General features: G+C 38.8%; 2 protein-coding genes across 4 annotated transcripts in view; one reads left to right on the plus strand and one right to left on the minus strand.

Annotated features, from left to right (window-relative positions):
• The first annotated feature begins 1,840 nt into the window (after window positions 1-1,840).
• On the plus strand, window positions 1,841-16,151 carry LOC122652735 (phosphatidate phosphatase PAH1-like). 3 transcript variants are annotated; one of them, XM_043846561.1, is made up of 11 exons: window positions 1,841-1,956; window positions 2,366-3,958; window positions 4,055-4,653; window positions 4,750-4,823; window positions 6,847-6,931; window positions 9,246-9,332; window positions 10,548-10,620; window positions 15,041-15,084; window positions 15,234-15,362; window positions 15,450-15,548; window positions 15,668-16,151. In XM_043846561.1, the coding sequence occupies exons 2-11, from the start codon at window positions 2,434-2,436 to the stop codon at window positions 15,719-15,721; spliced, it is 2,769 nt and encodes a 922-aa protein (XP_043702496.1). In that variant the 5' UTR covers window positions 1,841-1,956; window positions 2,366-2,433; the 3' UTR covers window positions 15,722-16,151. The 3 variants fall into 3 exon arrangements, 2 of the variants coding, with proteins under 2 accessions (XP_043702496.1, XP_043702494.1); XM_043846559.1 differs by lacking the exon at window positions 1,841-1,956 and having other exon boundaries at window positions 2,204-3,958; XR_006331640.1 differs by lacking the exons at window positions 15,041-15,084; window positions 15,234-15,362; window positions 15,450-15,548; window positions 15,668-16,151 and having other exon boundaries at window positions 1,855-3,958; window positions 6,828-6,931; window positions 10,548-10,602.
• A 2,242-nt stretch (window positions 16,152-18,393) lies between these two features.
• The window catches only part of LOC122652186 (isocitrate dehydrogenase [NAD] catalytic subunit 5, mitochondrial-like), a 33,693-nt gene continuing 32,629 nt past the window's right edge, over window positions 18,394-19,457 (minus strand). Inside the window, exon 7 of the mRNA XM_043845866.1 lies at window positions 18,394-18,913. Coding sequence (XP_043701801.1) covers window positions 18,722-18,913 — 192 coding nt within the window. The 3' untranslated portion in view covers window positions 18,394-18,721. The remainder of the gene's footprint in view (window positions 18,914-19,457) is intronic.

Genomic DNA, 19,457 nt, shown 5'->3' on the forward strand with positions numbered 1-19,457 from the left:
TTTTCTACACCGCAGCGCACAGGGGTGCAGGTTGCGCCAAGAGCCCGAGACACATGGAGCGGGACAAGGCGATCATTTTAGTTATTCAAGGGGTGGGGCAGTCATTTCGTCCACCCCATGTGTGTGGACGTAGCTTGCACCCCGGTGCAGAGCACCTTTCCCCATTCAAGAAATAGTTCTTTTTTATCAATACCACTAATTTATTAGGCAGTTAGATAGGATAGACCCTCAAAAAAAATTGTCATTCTATCTCGTTTTTTTTATTGCCAATGGAACATACCCAACAACTTTAGTAACCTAAATTTATAAAAGCACGTTGGCGGTGGTCCAGGTCACAGTCAAACCGTTCAAATGTTTCTCCACCTTCTCTGTAGACGAAACCATCTCCGATGCCCCTATTTACGAATGGTCAAAACTACCCCTATGTTGTGCGATACCCTATGAATACTATTCGAACCCCTCAGTCAAGGGATTCTTCCTTAAGCGTGGGTGTGTGAAAACTCAGTCCAATACATATATGAGAAGGGAAAAAGAAGTCTATCACGTTACGTGATACCTACACCTAGACACAGGTAGGGCAAAATGACCGGACCCCCCCTGGCCAGTGAAATGAAAAATCCCACCTCTGGCAGATGTCCTTGCACACACTTTCATTGGCCCCCATGCTAGTGCAAGGACCACGCAACCTGGCAACAATCTCCTCCCATATAAAAAATAAGGAAAGGAAATAGAAATGCTTAATGGGTTATCTATATGGAATTGGGGTATTTTAGTCTTTTTAGAGGTTATCTTTTAGGATATAATTGGTTTGGAAGAAAAATATAAATAAAAAAATGATGATAAAACTAAGGCCAAAGGTTTTGTGCATGATTGTGCACCATGCATGGTTGCACGCAAAATGTCAAATGAGAACAACAGGGGGTCAAAATGACCAAAACTCCCTCCTATTTTGAAAAAATGGTTCAATCGCTATGTGCGACCGTGCATGAATCCCTTCCCCTAAAACTAATGATAAATTTATGTGTCTTATACATTAATTTTTTAAAATAATAATAATAAATCTAAAGAAGGTGAATCTACAAATTTCTGCCTATATTAACATTTTACTTGTCAAGCCAATAATAAGGAGTGAACTAGAATATATACTAAAAGGAGAGAAAAAGAAGGGTTCATATTTAATAAGGAGAGAGAAGAAAAAGGGAAGAGTAGGGAGAAGAGAGACTCTAAGAAGAAAATAGATATTTATTGGTTTTATTGTGTGGTATTGGAACCAATATTGGTCGATACTGTATCACATCTGAATGGGGGCAAAATTCAAGAATGGGCGACATTCTTGCACTGCAACACAACACAGAGTGGGACGCATCCACCCCATATGTCTAGGTCCAGCCTGCGCCAAGGTACAGAGAACATTTTCCCATTCAAGAAATACCCCTTTCTTTCTTATGAATGCCCAGTTAGATAGGATACACCCTTTAACCAAAAACAAAGATAGGATAGACCCCCAAAAATTGTCTTTTTCACTAAACATTGCGCTTTAATGTTTAGAAAACTGAATTTATTAAATAGCGTTGGCGGTGGTCCAGGTCACAGTGAGACCGTTCAAATGTTTCTCACCTTCTCAGTAGACACAACCGTCCTAACAGTATTTTAATTTGCCAGAAGACCCTTCAGCACCGACTAACAATTACAAGTTGATGAAGTAGGTATTTATGTAATTTAAGTTAACTGTCGTGGGCATTTAGATCTATATATGTTTCGGCATATATTATTAGCAGTTTATTTCCGTGACGCCATTTCCAACTATAATCGTTGTCCAGTCCAACTCCCAAGCTCGGGTTTTAATGTCTGAGATTGTTAGCAGGAAGAAACGGAGAGAGAAAGCTGTAGAAAGTCCAACGACCAGATAAGAAAACGAAGAAAAACGCTAAAGTTGTCTCAGTCTTCAGCTGTCGGGTAGGTCGTTCGTCCGGACAGGATTGCGAGATTAATCTGTAAAATAGCTGGTCCTCGTTTCTTGATTTCAACATTTATTGTCTTCTTCAATTATGTTTTTTTGGTCTTTCAAACTTAATTGGTGGTAGAAAATCTAGGACTTTTTACTTTCAATTCTTTTCCAAAATGATCATCCTTTGCTTCTTTTCTTTCGTATTTTCGTGATTATGTGGATTACTGCTGTATGGTTACAAGAATGATTTATTTCGTGTTAATTTTCATCTTTGTGTTGGTTTCTGGAATTCTTGCAGAACTGCAATAGTTACTGAAGGTTTTTTTATTGAAACTAATTGAAAAGGAAACATTCCACGCTTCGTCTGGTTCTTTGAGAATCCCATTTATCTTGATTTGTTGGATTTCATACTTGAAGACAAAAGATTTAGGTCTTTGGGATTGCTAGACCTCTCTCTTCCTCCTTCTATTAGCTTGCCAGAGAAGATGAATGTTGTCGGTAAGGTAGGGAGTATCATTTCACAGGGTGTTTACTCTGTCGCCACCCCATTTCATCCCTTCGGTGGGGCTGTTGATGTTATTGTTGTCGAGCAGCAGGATGGGTCCTACAGAAGTACGCCTTGGTATGTGCGGTTTGGTAAATTTCAGGGTGTCCTTAAAGGTTCTGAGAAGATTGTTCGCATCTTTGTAAATGGTGTGGAAGCTGGTTTCCATATGTACCTTGATAATTCTGGTGAAGCGTATTTCATTAGAGAGGTTTTGTCCAGTAAAGATCAGAAGATTGATGGGATTCAGAAGAATCCTGACGATTCAGAAGTTCAACAGCAAGATATTAATAGCGGCTGTAGCAGTACTAGTAATACTGGTAATGACAATAGTAGTGATAATCGTGTTAGTCCTAGTCAAGATGAGAAGATTATATCCAATGCTGAGGAATTTCTGATTGCAAATGAATGCCTTTCCTTAAATAGAGAGCAAATTGAGAATGTTGAAGCAGATACTGAGAGGCAACTGTATACATTTGAAAATGACAAGTCTCCTGGAGGGGATCCTGTTGGATCATCAGAGTTTGGGGCTTATCATTATGAGAGCTTAGATCATGTTGAGAGTGTTATGGAATCTCAGGGTTCAGACTCAGAGGTTGTATTGGTGAGCGTGGATGGTCATGTGCTGACAGCACCCATCTCTTCATTGGAAGAGAACACAGATAATGTGCAGTTAAGTACACCGCAGTTTCATCTGGGTCCGGGTGAAGGAACTGAGTTTAGCGGAGGTAATGAGGAGTTTAGTACTGGGGAAGATGCATGGGCTGCTAATTATTTGACTGATATTGATGCGTCTGAACCTAATCTTGCATCAGAGGGCATGCTACCCATCTGTGATGCCAATAATGCTGATTTGAATCCTGCTGAAGTTTGTGAAATTGCTGTTGAACTAGTCACTCAAGCTCAAGATGATCGGAACATTGAAAGCATTACAATGGATCATGGTCACTTACCACATGTAGATAGTATGAGTCAGAAAGAGGTTTTTGGGAGTTGTTTGGATTTCTTAGATTTACACACTGGGGATGCAGATGCACAAGAAATTGGTTCTGCATGCATGGAAGTGGCCACAAAACAGGGCACTGAAGATCCACTCGGGGATTCTTCTTCCAGTCTTCCAGCAAAGGAGAAAATTGAAGCCACAAATGATCCCAAAGTCAAGGCTGATAGTGGGTTATCCCCTCCTTGTTCAGCTTCTGCCCACAATAGTATGTTTGCAGGTTTAAGTATTGATGTTGAGGCATTTGAGAATAATAATTTGACGGTTGAGAGATCAGATAACGTGGATTCTGACAGCATGTCTGCCCATTCTGTAAGCAATGATCCAGGATGGAAGGATGAACAATTTGTTGTAGCACCAGAAGCACTTGGGTTTCAAAGTAGTCCAAGAACACCCTCACGTGAAGAAGAATTCCGTGGCAGTGAGATGGCAGAATCTCAGAAAGGAACTTCTGGTAGAGGGATGGGTAAGGATCCCTAGCAGTTTTTACAGTGACAATGTACTAATACTTTGTTAATTGAATCTTTAATTATTATTCATTGTATTCCTTTATGGCTTCCAGGATTTGAGATTTCTCTTTGTGGGAAACTTCTGTATGCCGGAATGGGAATGGGTCCTGCTGGTGCAGCCTTTGATGCCCATCGCATATCTGTGGAGGAGTTCAAAGCTTCTATGGCATCGATTACCAAGAATGAAAACCTCATTGTTAGATTTAAAGAGAGGTACTTAACATGGGATAAAGCTGCTCCTGTGATTCTTGGAATGGCTGCTTTTGGTTTAGAGTTACCTGTTGAGCCGAAAGATGCAATTCCTGTGGAACAGGATAGGTCATCCAAGCCCAAGGAAGATGATCCTGGAACCACTTCTACCCCTTCTAGCCGCAGATGGATGCTTTGGCCAATCCCATTTAGAAGAGTTAAAACTCTTAAGCATACCAGTAGTAACTCATCAAATGAGGAAGTGTTTGTTGATTCAGAACCTGGCTCACAAAACCCATTTGTGGAACCAACTTCAACATCTAATACTGGCAGCAAGTCTCCTCACAAGCAGCTAGTAAGAACGAATGTTCCCACTACTGAGCAGATTGCATCTTTGAATCTTAAAGAAGGTCAAAATATGATAACATTCAGTTTCTCTACAAGGGTTCTAGGAAATCAAAAGGTTTGTTATTTACATTAATTTATAACTGAAGAAGTTGTCAGTTGAACTGCCACCCATGGTGCTTTTTGATTGATATGTTATGATCTTTTTCAACAGGTTGATGCCCATATCTACCTGTGGAAGTGGAATGCACGGATCGTCATCTCTGATGTTGATGGGACCATTACCAAGTAAGTTTACATGGATTTCTCTGCTAATTTTTGGATGTCTAATCCTACTTCAAAGTATTTGGAGGTGTTCTGTTATTTCATAAATTGATATTTTATTAATTCTGGAAAGGAGCTTAGCATTTATGGAAGTTACTAGATTGTAATTGCAGTCACAGTAGGCGCTTAGTTTAATTGGGAACTACGTAAAAACAATGTTGTAGTGGACCAGTAGAAGTAGGAAAGGTTGGGAGTCCATAAATATATACTGTAGATTTTAATTCGGACTTTTTGCCTTTTTGGTTATGGAATGGAAGGTCACTGGTTTGTTGCAGTGATTCATTTGGTTCCTGATTGTGGTTAAGCTAGTGCTGCTGTTTTAGCTATTTTTCCTATCAATCATTTTTGTTGATTAATTTGCCTGGATTATTTTCTTTTTGTTCATGATATTCTTTTTAATTTCAGATTTGCTTACATTATGTTTCCACTTTCATTATGATTGAGGTTTGTTTTGATTCTGTTTTGATTTCTCTTCGTATCCCTAGGACCCTAACTAAAGATTTTTTTCTTTCAATTAAAATTCTCTCTCCTTTTGCATTCCTACTGCTATGTAAGTTGAACTTATATTTGATTAACATTGCTCACAACTCCCCCAACCTGCCTATGGGTGTGAAATTTCTCTAGGATTTTGGTCCATGATTTGTAGATTTAGGAATGCAGAATTAATGCCGAACCAGGGAAATCCTGTGGTAGATTAGCTTACGACAGGATCGCAGGAAAATAGTACAACTAGATTGGAGAGAACCAGATAACTCAGTCGAAACAGATCAGATAAGTCAGAAATTTTTGATTGATTAGTTTACTAGGCAGGGGAAAGAACCAATAAAGTTACTAGGCTGCGCGCTTGGAATTGATCCGCTTGGTCATGCAGTCATCCTATATCTACTGGTCTGGCATCTTTGCTCTTCCCCAATCCATTATCAAGGGCATTGAATCCATTATGAGAAGCTTCCTTTGGAAAGGTCTGGAGTCCTCTAGATTCCTTCGCCCTACTAGCTGGGTGCCTGGGCCTCGGTTTGCCTCCCTAGAAAGGAAGGAGGTCTTGAGTTACGAAGAATCAAAGAAGTCAATAAGGCTGGTCTTTTTCAAACTTATTTGGAAGGTTGCTTCTAACATAAGAGTATTTGGGTGGACTGGATATATTCGGGGATTCTTAAGAGAGACTCTATATGGACTGTATCTTGCTTCCCTAACTCCTCTTGGGTTTGGAAGAACATTCTCAAACTCAGACTCCTAGTAGCTCTAGGGTCACAAATCTTGGCAATCTCCATATTGTTCAGTTGGTGAATCTATGATTTTCTTTACGGCGAAGAGAACAAGAGTAACAATTGTAAGAGGGCATGGATTGTAGGGAGTAATCCCACAGTTGGAGATCCTACTATTATCAATCTATTGTGTCTGCTTTGTGCTGAGAGCCTTTTTTTAATTTTCTCCCCCGCAGGGTGTGGGTAGAGGTTAGATGGGTGTGTTCTGGTTCGCAGGATGATGCAGGAACAAGTATGGTGAAGTATGTCTGTTTTCTCTCTCTCTCTCTCTCTTTTGGTTCTTCATACTTTTGCAGTGAGCCTTGACTCTATTTTAATTGAATCACCTGCACTGTTCAAGTCTATTATGTTTCTATTGATGATCAAACAGGAACAACTTATGAATAATCAAAATGCTGTTCTTTATATGCAGCAGCCTGCATGATGCATGTGTTTTGGTGAGGTAGGGTGTAAGTGTATAACTCGTGAGCTCCCATGTGTGGACAGAGTGGTTACTTTGTTTCTGATCAGCTTATGATTATTAAGTTTTGATACCATAATTCATAACTGTGGATGAGATGTTGCACTGTGCTAAATTCTTTAAGAGAAATAGAAAATATTTCTGTGTCTTTTCAGGACTTCTTCTAATACTTGTGGTTGTAATAGTTGGAAAGGTGCCACTGAAACCTTTTCTTTAGGATTAATGCGTTCCTTTCTAATATAGTTTGATGCATGCTTTAAAGGTCGGACGTTCTTGGCCAGTTCATGCCACTAGTTGGGAAGGATTGGACACAATCTGGAGTAGCACGACTTTTCTCTGCCATTAAGGTTTGTTTTCCTGTATGTTTCAACACCAATTTTTTCATAGAATCTGTTCATTTCAGAATTATTCCCAAAAGTAACTGGATGTTGGATATAATTTTTATTCATAATTAGTGAATTCATGAAAATAATGGAGCCCCACAGCCTGAAACAAATCCAAGAGCACCAAATCCAGGAAACAAAGAGAATTGAAATTAGGGGGGGGGGATTAACATCAGGACATATTATTGTTCCAATTTTACTTGAAATATTCTGTACTTATAGACCTGAGAGGTGTTTAGGTGTATTTCTTCTTATTGTTCCCGTAAAATTAAAACATCAATAGCAAATTTATCGAGTGAAGAAAAAAGAAATAAAGCGAGATATAAATCAAGAATTAAAAAATAAAATAGAAGAAAGGAAACACCAGTTAAGGTCACAAAAACCTCGCTAAATAACATTCTCACAAGAGCCACAAAGGACTATTTAAATTGATTCATTTCTGTCGATAAGCTCTAAGTGCATCATAAGAACTACAAAAATAGGGTTCTTTTTTTATATACTTATAGTTATTATCGTCAATTCTTTCATTTGATAGTTTCTTCCATTCCATGGATTATACCTATTTGTATAAATAACTCAACAATTTCCAATCTTTAATACATAGAGTCCCATAAGCATATCTTGAGTGTTGGGAGTGACCCAAAATGCCCTGCCCAGATCCTGGCTCGGGCGAGGGAGCGATGCGCGCTAGCTGGTGTGCAATAAGGAATTATAGTTGCACCTTCCCTCACAAGGCATCTTTTGGGGGATTGGCAAACGCTTAATCCTACAATTGGTATCAGAGCAGGTGGTCGCGAGTTCGAGTCTCCCCGGAGCCATGGGTGCTCTGTTATTGGGCGTGATTTGGGGGGGGATTGTTGGGAGTGACCCAAAATGCCCTGCCCAGATCCCGGCTCGGGCGAGGGAGCGATGCGCGCTGGCTGGTGGGCAATAAGAAATTAAAGTTGCACCTTCCCTCACATGACGTCTTTTGGGGGATTGGCAAGCGCTTAATCCTATATTGAGTTGGTATGGAAATGGGATCTCCAATAGCTGGAGACAAGAGATTTATATGAGAAAACATAAGTAAACAAGCCTCCGCTTGTGCCTCCAAAGATAGAGGTACATGAACAGCCATTTGATCCCCATCAAAGTTTGCATTGAATCCCTTACGAACTAATGGATGTAAACAAATAGCACGTCTTTTTCCCATTAAAAAAAAGAAAAAAACCAAATAGCACGTCCTTCCACTAAAATGGCTTGGAATGCCTGGAATGCTAGTTTTCTTGTATGAGATATCCATCCTAGTCACTATGGATGTATTTGCCCAATTGACACGTCTGATTGTCTGAAGGAATCAACATTGGACTTATTGGATCCTTAGTGATTCATGCGAGGATTGGTTATTGGGGCTGTCTAGAAAGCCCGTTTTATGAAATATCTGAGAGATCCAAAGAGCTGCTGAGCTCTCTTGCTTTAAGCCTGCAACAATGGTTCCATTTCAAGTTTCAGGGTCTTCTGGAGAGGCACCAACACATTCAACATTGGGACCAGTGCCAACTGCCGATGCAATCGAGCGGCGAGTCCAGTTTTGCTTAGGCCCTTCTGCAAGTCATGGTGTTCCTCAGAACCCTCTCTTTTCTTTTCTGGTGTGGCAAGAAGAGAGGAGATAGGAGAGATAGAGAGAGGAGAAAGAACAAGACTGAGAACTTTTATAGGGGTTTTTTTTTCCTCCATAATTTTTTTTCTTCTATCCGCTCGAGTGAAACTTTTTTTTGTTTGAATTGTTGCACCTCCAATTAGTAATGGATTACAGATCGCCAATCCAAGTGGTAAGATTATTGATCTCGGCTGGTACCAAAATGAGTTGGATGGATCCAATCCCAATACTTGAACCGAGGATGTAATCTTCTGTTTCTCCGTTAACTTTCATTGTTCTTTTCATGTTCAGTGAGTTGAATTGTAAAACGAGCTCTATTTAGTGAGTTGGTCCGAACCAACCTGGATTTGTCAATCCAGCTTGTTAAACAGTAGAACCAGACCTAAATAATTTAACTCAATTATTTTTATCTTTCAAGTCCAGTTCATGAAGCTGCATAACTGGATCAACCACCCCACTTGGGGGCCAACCTTGAGTTGTGGTTTGTACACTGATACCTCTTTTTGTTACCATTACAAAGGATATAGAGATATGATGCTTAGTATTATCTAGTTGGTTCAATGTTTGAGTGCACGTGCAATTTTTAGTGAAATAGATATTGTGCTTAGTGTTTTCTAATTTCATTACATTTAATTGCAGGAAAATGGTTATCAACTACTCTTTTTGAGTGCGCGTGCAATTGTTCAGGCATATCTAACCAGAAGTTTCCTTCTCAACCTGAAGCAGGTACTAAGATGCTCTGGGTTATTTTATTTTTTATTCTGCTAAGTTACTTTTGGGACTGTGGTAAGCTGTGAAGACTATGGGCACTGCCCCTTATAATTTGACTTCCTGGTACCTGGGTATGAAGGGAGCAAACCTGTGATGGTAGGCCCCTTGTTGAACCAGAAACTGCTTAAATTTGACTGGTTCCAGGCCATCAAAGATGATTTGTCCATGTGTCCGTGCTGACTTTCTGACCCTAGTCCTGTCTATGGGAAAGTGTTTTCTCTGTGCTGCACTAGTTTGGTTTTCACATGGCTGTACCAATCCAAGGAAATTAAGTTGCATTTGTGTATTATCCAGACTGGCAGTGCCAAGTAGAGCTCAACTCAGCTCCACTCAGTGCTAACTACTAGTATTCAACTACGAGAATCCTGTTCCACTATCCATTTTACATAGGATATAGTCTTTCCTTAAATAACTTTCATTTTTTTCCTCACAGTTTCAGCCCAAGTTATTTTTGGGTTTACTTGTTAGTTGTCCTGTTGTCTTCAACTCGCAGCTTATCTGTCCTCACTCATGCAGTCATAAGTTTTTTGTTTTGCATGACTGAACCATGTCAGTTGACTTTGCTTATCTCGTCAGCTAATGTTGCCATGCACCCATTTTTAATTCTACCCTTTATAGTCTTGCCATTCATCCATTGCAATATCGAGATATTGGCTATGCTCTCTTCTTTTCTTTTTCCTTGTTTGCCCAACATGTTATTCCTCTAAGCGTGACTGGTCTTAAAGCAATCCCATGAAAATATTCCTCCAATTTTACTGTATATGATGATTACATGGCTCTCTGGAGGCACCTTTCCATTTCATACATCCCAATCTAATCACAGGGTCAATTTCCCCTTTGATCTCTCTCTCTTCCCCCCTCTCCCTCTCTCTTCTCTGTATGACTAAACTGAGAGAATGAAATGGAGGTCTTTTATTCTTCTCTATTTTGACTTGCCCTTAACTTGTTCTCTCTTTGTCCTTGATTGTTAAAAGTGCTTCCATAGGTATACTTGGGTCACTCCCTTTCTAGTTCTCTCAATCAATGTTTAAATCATCGTCGAACAACATGAACCATGGGCTTCCTGGTATAGCTTAGACAAATTGACCATAAATGTAGAGCTACTGTGAATATATCTGAAACATGAAACATCTAGTTTCATGTAATGAATAAACTCTTTAATGATTGCAGGATGGAAAAACATTGCCAATTGGGCCTGTTGTCATTTCACCTGATGGATTATTCCCTTCACTGTACCGAGAAGGTGGGTTCATATTTCTAAGTGAATAGTTTCATATGCTTTGAAATTGGTTTATTCTATTTTTTATTCTATTTTTCTTCGATAAGCATTGTATAATCGATTTAGTAAATATTGGTTAAGGAGGTAAATTAATGATGATCGTGACACATGCATGTATTGTGCAAATTCATTCTTTTTTACTTTCCTACTTCAAGCTACCTAAACTTTTGAATGTTGCACATCTCATTATTTTCACCAACAAAAAAGATATTTTCAACTAGACAAAACATTTCTCAGTTGAAAAAGCTTGCAAATGAAATGTGAGTTTTGAACATGTGGTAATGTTGCTTATCATGGAAAATAAACCATGTAATAATGTTGTTACAATGATACACTGCAAATTTGACTGTTAATTATTTCGCTTGTGTTAATTTCACCTATTATGGAGGTTAATCTTGCAAATTGATGCATATTGTTAATTGTTATATTAAGTGTTAGCAAAACACGATTGAGTGAATGGCTTGAATGATCTAATTGATCAGACAAGCTCTTTATTTATAATAAAGGGAAAATTACAAAGGGGACAGAAATCCCCTACACTAGCCCAAGGTTCGGGAGCTCGCGAGATCTCGCCGAGTTTCTCGGATTTTCGAAATCTCGAGACGAGATTGCCTGCGAGTCTCAAAAGTGCAATATCTCGGCGAGATCTCGGATCTCGGTTTCAACCCATTATTTTAACCCACCTACCACTTAAATACCTTACCTAATTGGACAAAACTCGACATATCTCGGCGAGATCTTGGTGAGATCTCGGGTCCAGATCTTGGGTTGACCCAAAGTTGAGGCTTCGAGTTGAAAAAAAAAAAATGCACCAACTCGGCGAGATCTCGACTCGTCTCGGTTTTTCCAAGAGTCGAGTTGGCACCGAGACCCGAGTTTTAGTACCTTGCACTAGCCGACTCTATAAGAGACAAGGCTATACCTAATGAAATAATAATTAAACTACCCCAAAAGGACCAGAATACCCCCACGGTATTCTAGTGTACATATTCCAACACTCCCCCTCACTACATAGAATCGTAAGAAAGGTGATCTTGTTTGCCCTAGGATAAGATGGTGGAGCTTAAAAGGAAATACCTTGAAATCATTTATTGATGAAGTGGTCAAACAAGGAAAGTGGGACTTGAGGGAGACACTAACGTGATGTGGAATGAGATGACTACTTGTATTAAGAAGGTTGCTAAAGATGTCTTAGGCAAATCGAAGGAAAACGTCATTCCTTTAGAGAGACTTGTTGATGGGATGATGAGGTTCAAACAACCATTAAGACTGAGAAAGCTAGTTTTTAAGACATGGCAAAGGACTAAGGATGTAGAGGATCTACAAAGGTATAAATTTGTCAAAAAGGAAGCTAAGAAGATTGCAGGAAAAGCAAGGGTGAAGAAATATGAAGATCTTTAAAACAATCTTAGCACAACGGAAGGGGAGAAAGCTATTTATAAGATAGCTAAACTGAGAGAAAGGAAGTATAAAGATCTCGACCATGTTAGATGTATTAAAAGTGAAGATGGCATAGTACTAATAAGAGATGAGGACATTAAGAAGAGATCGGAAGGTTATTTCTACAGCCTACTAAATGAAGTCATTTCGAGTAATAGTATTTCGGAAGACTACATTACCCATCAAGATACCACATGTCGTAGATATATACGAAGAATTAGGGTGTGAAGTAAAAGAAGCTTTAAGGAGAATAAATATAGGCAAAGCACAAGGCCCAGATGAGATCCCAATAGAAGTGTGGAAGAGCTTAGGAATCTATGGTTTATCTTGGCTAATCAAGCTATTTAATAAAATTATGAGCACAAGGAAAAATGCCAAATGAATGAAGGAGAAGCATCGTGGTTCCAATTTACAAAAATAAAAGTGATATTCAAAGCTGCAATAACTATAGAGGCATCAAGCTAATGAGTCATACTATGAAATTATGGGAGAGGGTTATTGAAACCCACCCGAGACAAGAAACTACTATTATTGAGAACCAATTTGGTTTTATGCCAGGAAGATCCATGAGGGAAGCTATTTACCTAATTAGGAGACTTATGGAAAGATTTAGAGATTACAAGAAGGATCTCCATATGGTTTTTATTGACCTAAAAAAGCTTATGACAGAGTTCCTAGAGAGTTAATCTGGCAAGTACTAAAAAAGAAAAGTGTTTCAAGTAAATATGTGGACATAATTTAAGATATTAATGATGGTGTGGTAACAAGTGTAAGAACTGTGGGGGCCAAGGTAGTGAATTCCCAATTACAATTGTGTTACATCAAGGATCAGCTTTAAGCCCTTATATGTTTGCACTTATCATGGATGATTTAACCAAAGACATCCAAGATGAGGTTCCTTGGTGTATGTTTTTTGCTGATGATATTGTTTTGTTGGATGAGACAAAAGTAGGGATTTAACTCCAAGTTGGAGTTATGGAGATCAACCTTGGAATCAAAAGGTTTTAAGATAAGTAGAACAAAGATGGAGTATATGGTGCTTAACTTTGGTTATACTAGGACGGTTAATGAGGTGGTGAAAATTGATGAGAGGGAGATTCCGCAATGTAATTATTTTAACTAGCTGGGCTCAATCATAAATAAAAAAGGTGATATAGAGGATGATGCTTCACAGAGAATTAAAATGGGATGGCTGAAGTGGAGAAGTGTATCCGGAGCGTTGTGTTATTGACGTATTCCTCTAAAGCTTTAAGTAAAATTTTATAGGACAGTCATACGACTGGCTATGATGTATGGTGCGGAATGGTGGGCAGTTAAGAAGCATCATATAGATAAACTTGGTGTAGCGGAGATGAGGATGTTGAGATGGATGAGTTGAAAAACTAGGAAGGATAAAGTGAGGAATAATCATATTAGATCTGGTCTGGGAGTAACTCTGATACATGATAAGCTACGGGAAAGTCGTTTGAGGTGGCATGGCCATATTCAACGGTGGCCTTTAGATGCTCCAGTACGAAGGAGTGATTTGATTAAGCTTGAAGGAACTAAAAGAGCCAGGGGCAGACCTAAAATGACCTTAGGAGAAGTGGTGAGGAAAGACATGCATAGCTTAGGTCTTGTATTAAGTATGACCTCGAGCAGAGCTGATTGGAGGGCAAGGATCCATGTAGCTGACCCCGTTTAGTTCGGATAAGGCTGAGTTGTTATTGTTGTTGTTGTTGTTGGTCAGATTAGGACACCCACATAGGCAGGTCGATTGGATATAATTTCTTTTCAGTTTAGGACTTTTATTCTTTTTGTTACTTAGTATTGAGACGATCAAGGAGTCTCCTTTTTAGCCTGCGCAAGAGAGGAGGTTACCTTGTCTGATTAGGTTGTTATTAGGTGGTTGAGTGAAGATAGAAATCCTCTCAAAGCAGCAGGTTGACGGTAAGGAATTAAGGACAAGTTTTTCATTCAATAAAGGACTAACAAGTAACAACTCAGCCCATTGATTGGTAGTTTAGAGTCTAGTTTTATTTCTGTTTTCTTCTATTTTCAGCATTATAAAATGATTGTAAAGGCTAACAGCCTCCACAGTGTGATTATGGAATAGTTTTTTTTTTTAATATTGGATTGTGTTCTCCTCTCCCTCTCCTCCCATCTCTTCTGTCTTCTATTTCCACATGTCACTGATTACAGGGTACTGTTCACAGTTCCATAACAGTCCCTTATCTCCTCTTCTTCCCTAGCAGTTTGAGTTCTTCTCTTCCATCGATTTGAAACCCACCAGCAGTAGATCCATCTACCAGTTTTGCATCGCCTTGATGGAATCTGGGGTCTTTGGCTTGCAGATCAACTTGGCATTGGTAAGGCTTAAAGTGTGATGTTGGAGACAGATGCAAAACAGGTAGTGATGTAGCTGGAGAAGTATAGTTTCAGACACTGGGGTTGGGACCATTTTTAATTCATTATTGGTGTTAAGAACCTTTGTTTTTGACAGTTGTATCAACAGTAGACCATGATGCTTTCTAGTCATTAGATTTAACTGTAGCAAAACCGGAGGCCGAACAATGTACTAAACGTCATTCATATCTTATCACATGGGGCCTGATGGTCTTTGTGCTCTCCAACATGTAACATTTGATATGCTGCTGCCTACCTGCTATTGTAGGTTTCAAAATATAGATAGACCATAACACTTTCTCACTTTCTTAACACTTTCTTAACATTAGATGCGACCTTATCACAAGCAAGATAACCATGTGGGAAGTCAATTCATTGTCGTTCTCATGGGGTCTTAGCATATTCTTGCTTTCCAACATGCGATATTTGATATATTATGTCAACCTTCCAATGCATATGCACAAACCCAAATGCATTCTCTCTCTCTCTCTCTCTCCTCCCCCCCCCCCCCCAAATTGTGCTTCTGATTGGTGTGTTTACTTTTGCTTATTGATGACAGTGATAAGAAGAGCACCTCATGAGTTCAAGATTGCTTGTTTAGAGGTAAATATCATAACCAGTATGAGACATTTAACCAGAGATTGTAAAGATTGTTCTATACCATTTGTACTATATATTGAAGAAAACTAATTGTACAATTTTAGTTGCTGATTATGTCTATTGGTTCTTATTAACCTTGTATGTGTATTTAGGATATTAAAGCACTTTTTCCTAAAGATTACAATCCATTCTATGCTGGCTTTGGAAATAGAGACACTGATGAGCTCAGCTACAAGAAAATTGGGATCCCAAAAGGGAAAATATTTATTATTAATCCTAAGGTACTATTTCCTCTATCGTCTTGTTAGTTCTTTCAAAATTACACAACAATATTTTTGCTGACTTGAATCCCTTACCCTAATTGGCAGGGTGAAGTAGCCATTAATAACTGCATTGATGTGAAGTCATACACCTCTTTGCACACGCTAGTCAACGACATGTTCCCACCCACTTCACTAGTAGAGCAGGTAAGGAATTTTCAATCATAGCATTCAAACATAATGAAAAAGTGATTGTCATTCATCTTATATTTAATTGTTATTCAACCTTTGTGAATTTGATTATGTGGTCTTAAATATCCATGCAGGAGGATTTCAACTCATGGAATTATTGGAAGATGCCACTGCCCAACATTGACTGACAACACACTTTAGAGGTTTAATTCTATCAATTGGTACAATCAAGAGGGTGGGAGGATCTGAGTTATATTGATGGCCTCGAACACTCCCTTCAAGTTATCCATCCTCTGCTATTAACGCCATTCGCTAACTTTTTAAGAAAAGAGAAGAATACCACTTTGCTTGTTCTTTATTCATTAATCATTTTTCAGGTGATGCTTACATAATCTGTAAAACAATTATCCTCCAAATGGGAGTTTTGGGTGCCAGGTTGGCTGAAAAAGGTCTCTTATAGAATAAAGATTTTATAATCATGATAAGCGCACCCATGATAAGGTTGTCTGATATTTTGTTTAAGTTAGCCCCGTAAACAGAGGATTTATTTAAATGGACTGATTGTTCTGGACATTGCATCACCAAACCCCCAGTGTATAATAGGGTATGTGGATGGTTGCGGCCCACAGCAAATAGCATTTGTGTGTGTGTGTGAAGCATACTTGAGTTGAACAGCAAAATATGCTAAGCTTTTAGGTTCAGCATTCTCATTTGCATTCATGTGTACTTGAGATAGCTGCATTGGTTGGTAGGCTGGGGTGAGTTGCTTTTGATCGAGGATGATTTGGTTACGTATCAAACAGTTTCCAGGTGATTCTCCAAAAGGAAAAATTACTGGTGATGCCATAAAAGAATTTTTTACCTGATGAAAGTGCACTAACTTTACATGGTTATAAGCTAGCTTTTCCACATATTGCCTTTTTAGCTAACCTGTGAGCCAAAATCACATCCATCCTAAGCATTCAAGTTTTGACTATTGACTAATGGCTGGGGCAGGAAACATCTCAGCCGTTCATTGCCGCTCTGATGCATCACCCGTGATACTTTTTTTAGGAACCTCCATAGTAACAACTGCAATTGCTTACCCTTATAATCAGAGAAAATGCATATTTTAATTAGAATAAAGTGTGGAGATGTGTCAACCATGGATTTCCTTGTAAACTTTCTTCTTTACTGGGCCTTATTTTGGGTAGTAAATGGTAATGTGATTTTAGTAATTCTCTATTTTCTTAGTTTCCAGTTTCCATTTCTAGAGTATGCTACTGACTTCGCCTTATACTTGTTCTGCATACTTTTGCCTCATAAGATCTGTAGACTGTAAAGAGACTTTCCCATCCCCATGAATCTGATGATACTATGGTACTGCACCTACTTATACTGGTTTTATTTTGGGCGATGTTTAGGCCCACAACTTCTCCCGTTCCAATGATTCAACATATTTTAAATTAACCATAATATAATTCTCTGTAATTTATCATAAAAAAAAATGTAGTGCTCTTTCATGTAAAAATATAGAAATCAAAATGACAAGCATAAAAAAGCTGGGCGCTCTCAGGCATTGTTAGAGGAATCCTCGGTCCAATCTTATCAAGGTCGATTCTGGATCATTCCGGCGAAATGGAATCGATTGAGGCCGATCCATTTGCCAATTCCACTTACTTGAACATGAGTCTCAGGCATTCACATACCACACCCATTGCTAAGAACATTATGAGTTAACCAGCTGCAATGAAAATCAGTATCAAACTTAACTAGAATGATTCTACCTCTCCTTGTACACAAGGAGAACCCCACTCTATTATGTCTTGCAATCATTCTAGTAAGAAGTTACGCATTTTTTGTTCCTTTCTAAGAAAGCTTGTGCTTCGACAGGTTCTCTCAGGCCTCCCTTGATGGCATCACTATGTCACCCGATCAAACTAGTGGTTAAATGTTGTTAAACTGGCACCTCAGCCCTAAAGGTCAAAAGTCACGAATGACCCCAGATTTTCCAAAATGCTCAATACAAATAGCAACACCAAGGATATTAAAATCGACTGGAATTGGTCCCAAAAACCCTAAAATTTGCCTCTTAAATCTGAAACCCATGGATCTGGTCCCAAAGACCCTCAAAATCGGCCATTCAAGAACATCCAGAATTGGGATCATCATGGCCAATTCTAATCCAAATTGGCTGATACTAATTTTTAAGCCATGCGGCAAACTCCCAAAAATGAAGATAAAAATACATAAATAAATAAATAGATAGCCTCATTCAGTTTGGCAGAGCAATCCTTGAAGCTTTATCGCTTTGCAAATTAGGCAAAAAACATTTGGAGTTACAAATAACAAGTTCGTACTGGTGTAAGCGCATAGATGTGTTCATGTGAATGAATCAATTCAACCAAAAAAAACAAAGGCAGAAAAGGAAGCACCAACAGGCAAGAAGATAGACGCAGAAATTCTGATATTCCTACTTTTGCCTGGCTTATTCTGCAGCTTTTTCTTTCTTCCCCAAAATTTTCTATTTTATTTCTGTTTTTTTTATAGTTTTTTTTTTTGGGGGGGGGGGGGGGTGTCAAGAATCTACTTGGAAACTGCTCATTCAGCAGAAAACATGACACGAGAAACTATAAGTGAAAATTGGAAAGGAATAGCTAGACAGAACAGTGACAATTCACATAATTCATCTTAAAAATAATAGAGGCAAACAAAATAATAAGATACTTGAGGGGCAGAAAATATTTAAATATTCTAGTTAAGTTTGATACTGATTTTCATACAGTAGAACAGTAGTTGCACTGTTGAGCATGCAGTGCCATCCCATCCTCAGTTTGCCTTTATGAAATAGCTAGTCGAGAGTCTCTGTAAACCCCTCGGGTGAAGCTAAACCACCTCCCAAAGAGGAAAGTACAAAGAATATTTAAATAATCCATGTTGGTTCACTTCTTTGGTTATACTTATACACTCAGTGATGGAATTTACCGGCAGTGAGCTTAGATTGAGTCCAGAGCTCAACTTGTTCTGGTCCAATCAAATGTTCAATGCCAGCTTAAATATAACAGAACCATTAAAAAAATGGTGGGAAAGGAGAGGGGAGTAACAAAAAAAAGGGAAAATGAAAAATAACAAAAATTTGGCTGCACTGGTCGGCAGCTGATGACAATTGGTTGTATCAACCGTAACACTTGAATCAAACTAAACGAGTTTCAAAGATTGTCACAAACTGCTTTTGTAAAATCTGTGGTTGAAGAGGTGCCTCCAAGGTCAACTGTTCGGTACTTCCCTTCTGCTATTGTCTTGATGATAGAATCATGGATTTGTTCAGCTTTATCATTCAGTCCCAAATGCCGTAACATCATAACAGAACTCAACAGCAAGGCCGTTGGATTTGCAAGGTTCTGGAATAATTAAACAGTAGAATGAGAATCTAATTCAGACCAGAGAACCAGTTCAAACCGGAGAACCAAGACCAACACTAAACTAATGCAAAACCACTAACTAATACAAAACAACCATGCAATGCACATTGCAGATGTTGACATTTCCATTTCCCTTCCATAAGCAAGGTGTACATAGGATGCTGATGAAGACCTTTATAAGCAAATAATACAACTATGTACGAACCAGCACGTAGTTTGGACTCTGGAAAGAATGTGTCACAATATGCATTACTGCATGTAGGGAGGGGCAGAACCAGAATTTTCTTATAGGGGGAGGACAGTCCACGGAAAGGGAGAGAAAATCATATTTCACCCAAGTTGTCAACTCTATAATCAGTATTTTGTCACAAGATAACAATGTTTTAAAGAAGACCGTTATGTCCAAATAATACAACTATGTATGAACTGGCAAGTAGTTTGGACTTTGGAAAGAATGATGTGTCACAATATGTATTACTGCATGCCAGGAGGGGTAGAACCAGAATTTTCTCATAGGGGGAGG

This window comes from Telopea speciosissima, chromosome 2 (genome assembly GCF_018873765.1).
Source record: "Telopea speciosissima isolate NSW1024214 ecotype Mountain lineage chromosome 2, Tspe_v1, whole genome shotgun sequence".
Classification (NCBI taxonomy): domain Eukaryota; kingdom Viridiplantae; phylum Streptophyta; class Magnoliopsida; order Proteales; family Proteaceae; genus Telopea; species Telopea speciosissima.

What these genes read in the sequence shown, in the direction of transcription:
- LOC122652735 (XM_043846561.1), top strand. Translation starts at nt 2,434, where the DNA reads ATGAATGTTGTCGGTAAGGTAGGGAGTATCATTTCACAGGGTGTTTAC. An exon ending in GTTGATGGGACCATTACCAA is followed by an intron (nt 4,824 to 6,846) that starts GTAAGTTTACAT and finishes CATGCTTTAAAG; the next exon opens with GTCGGACGTTCTTGGCCAGT. An exon ending in TCCTTCTCAACCTGAAGCAG is followed by an intron (nt 9,333 to 10,547) that starts GTACTAAGATGC and finishes TAATGATTGCAG; the next exon opens with GATGGAAAAACATTGCCAAT.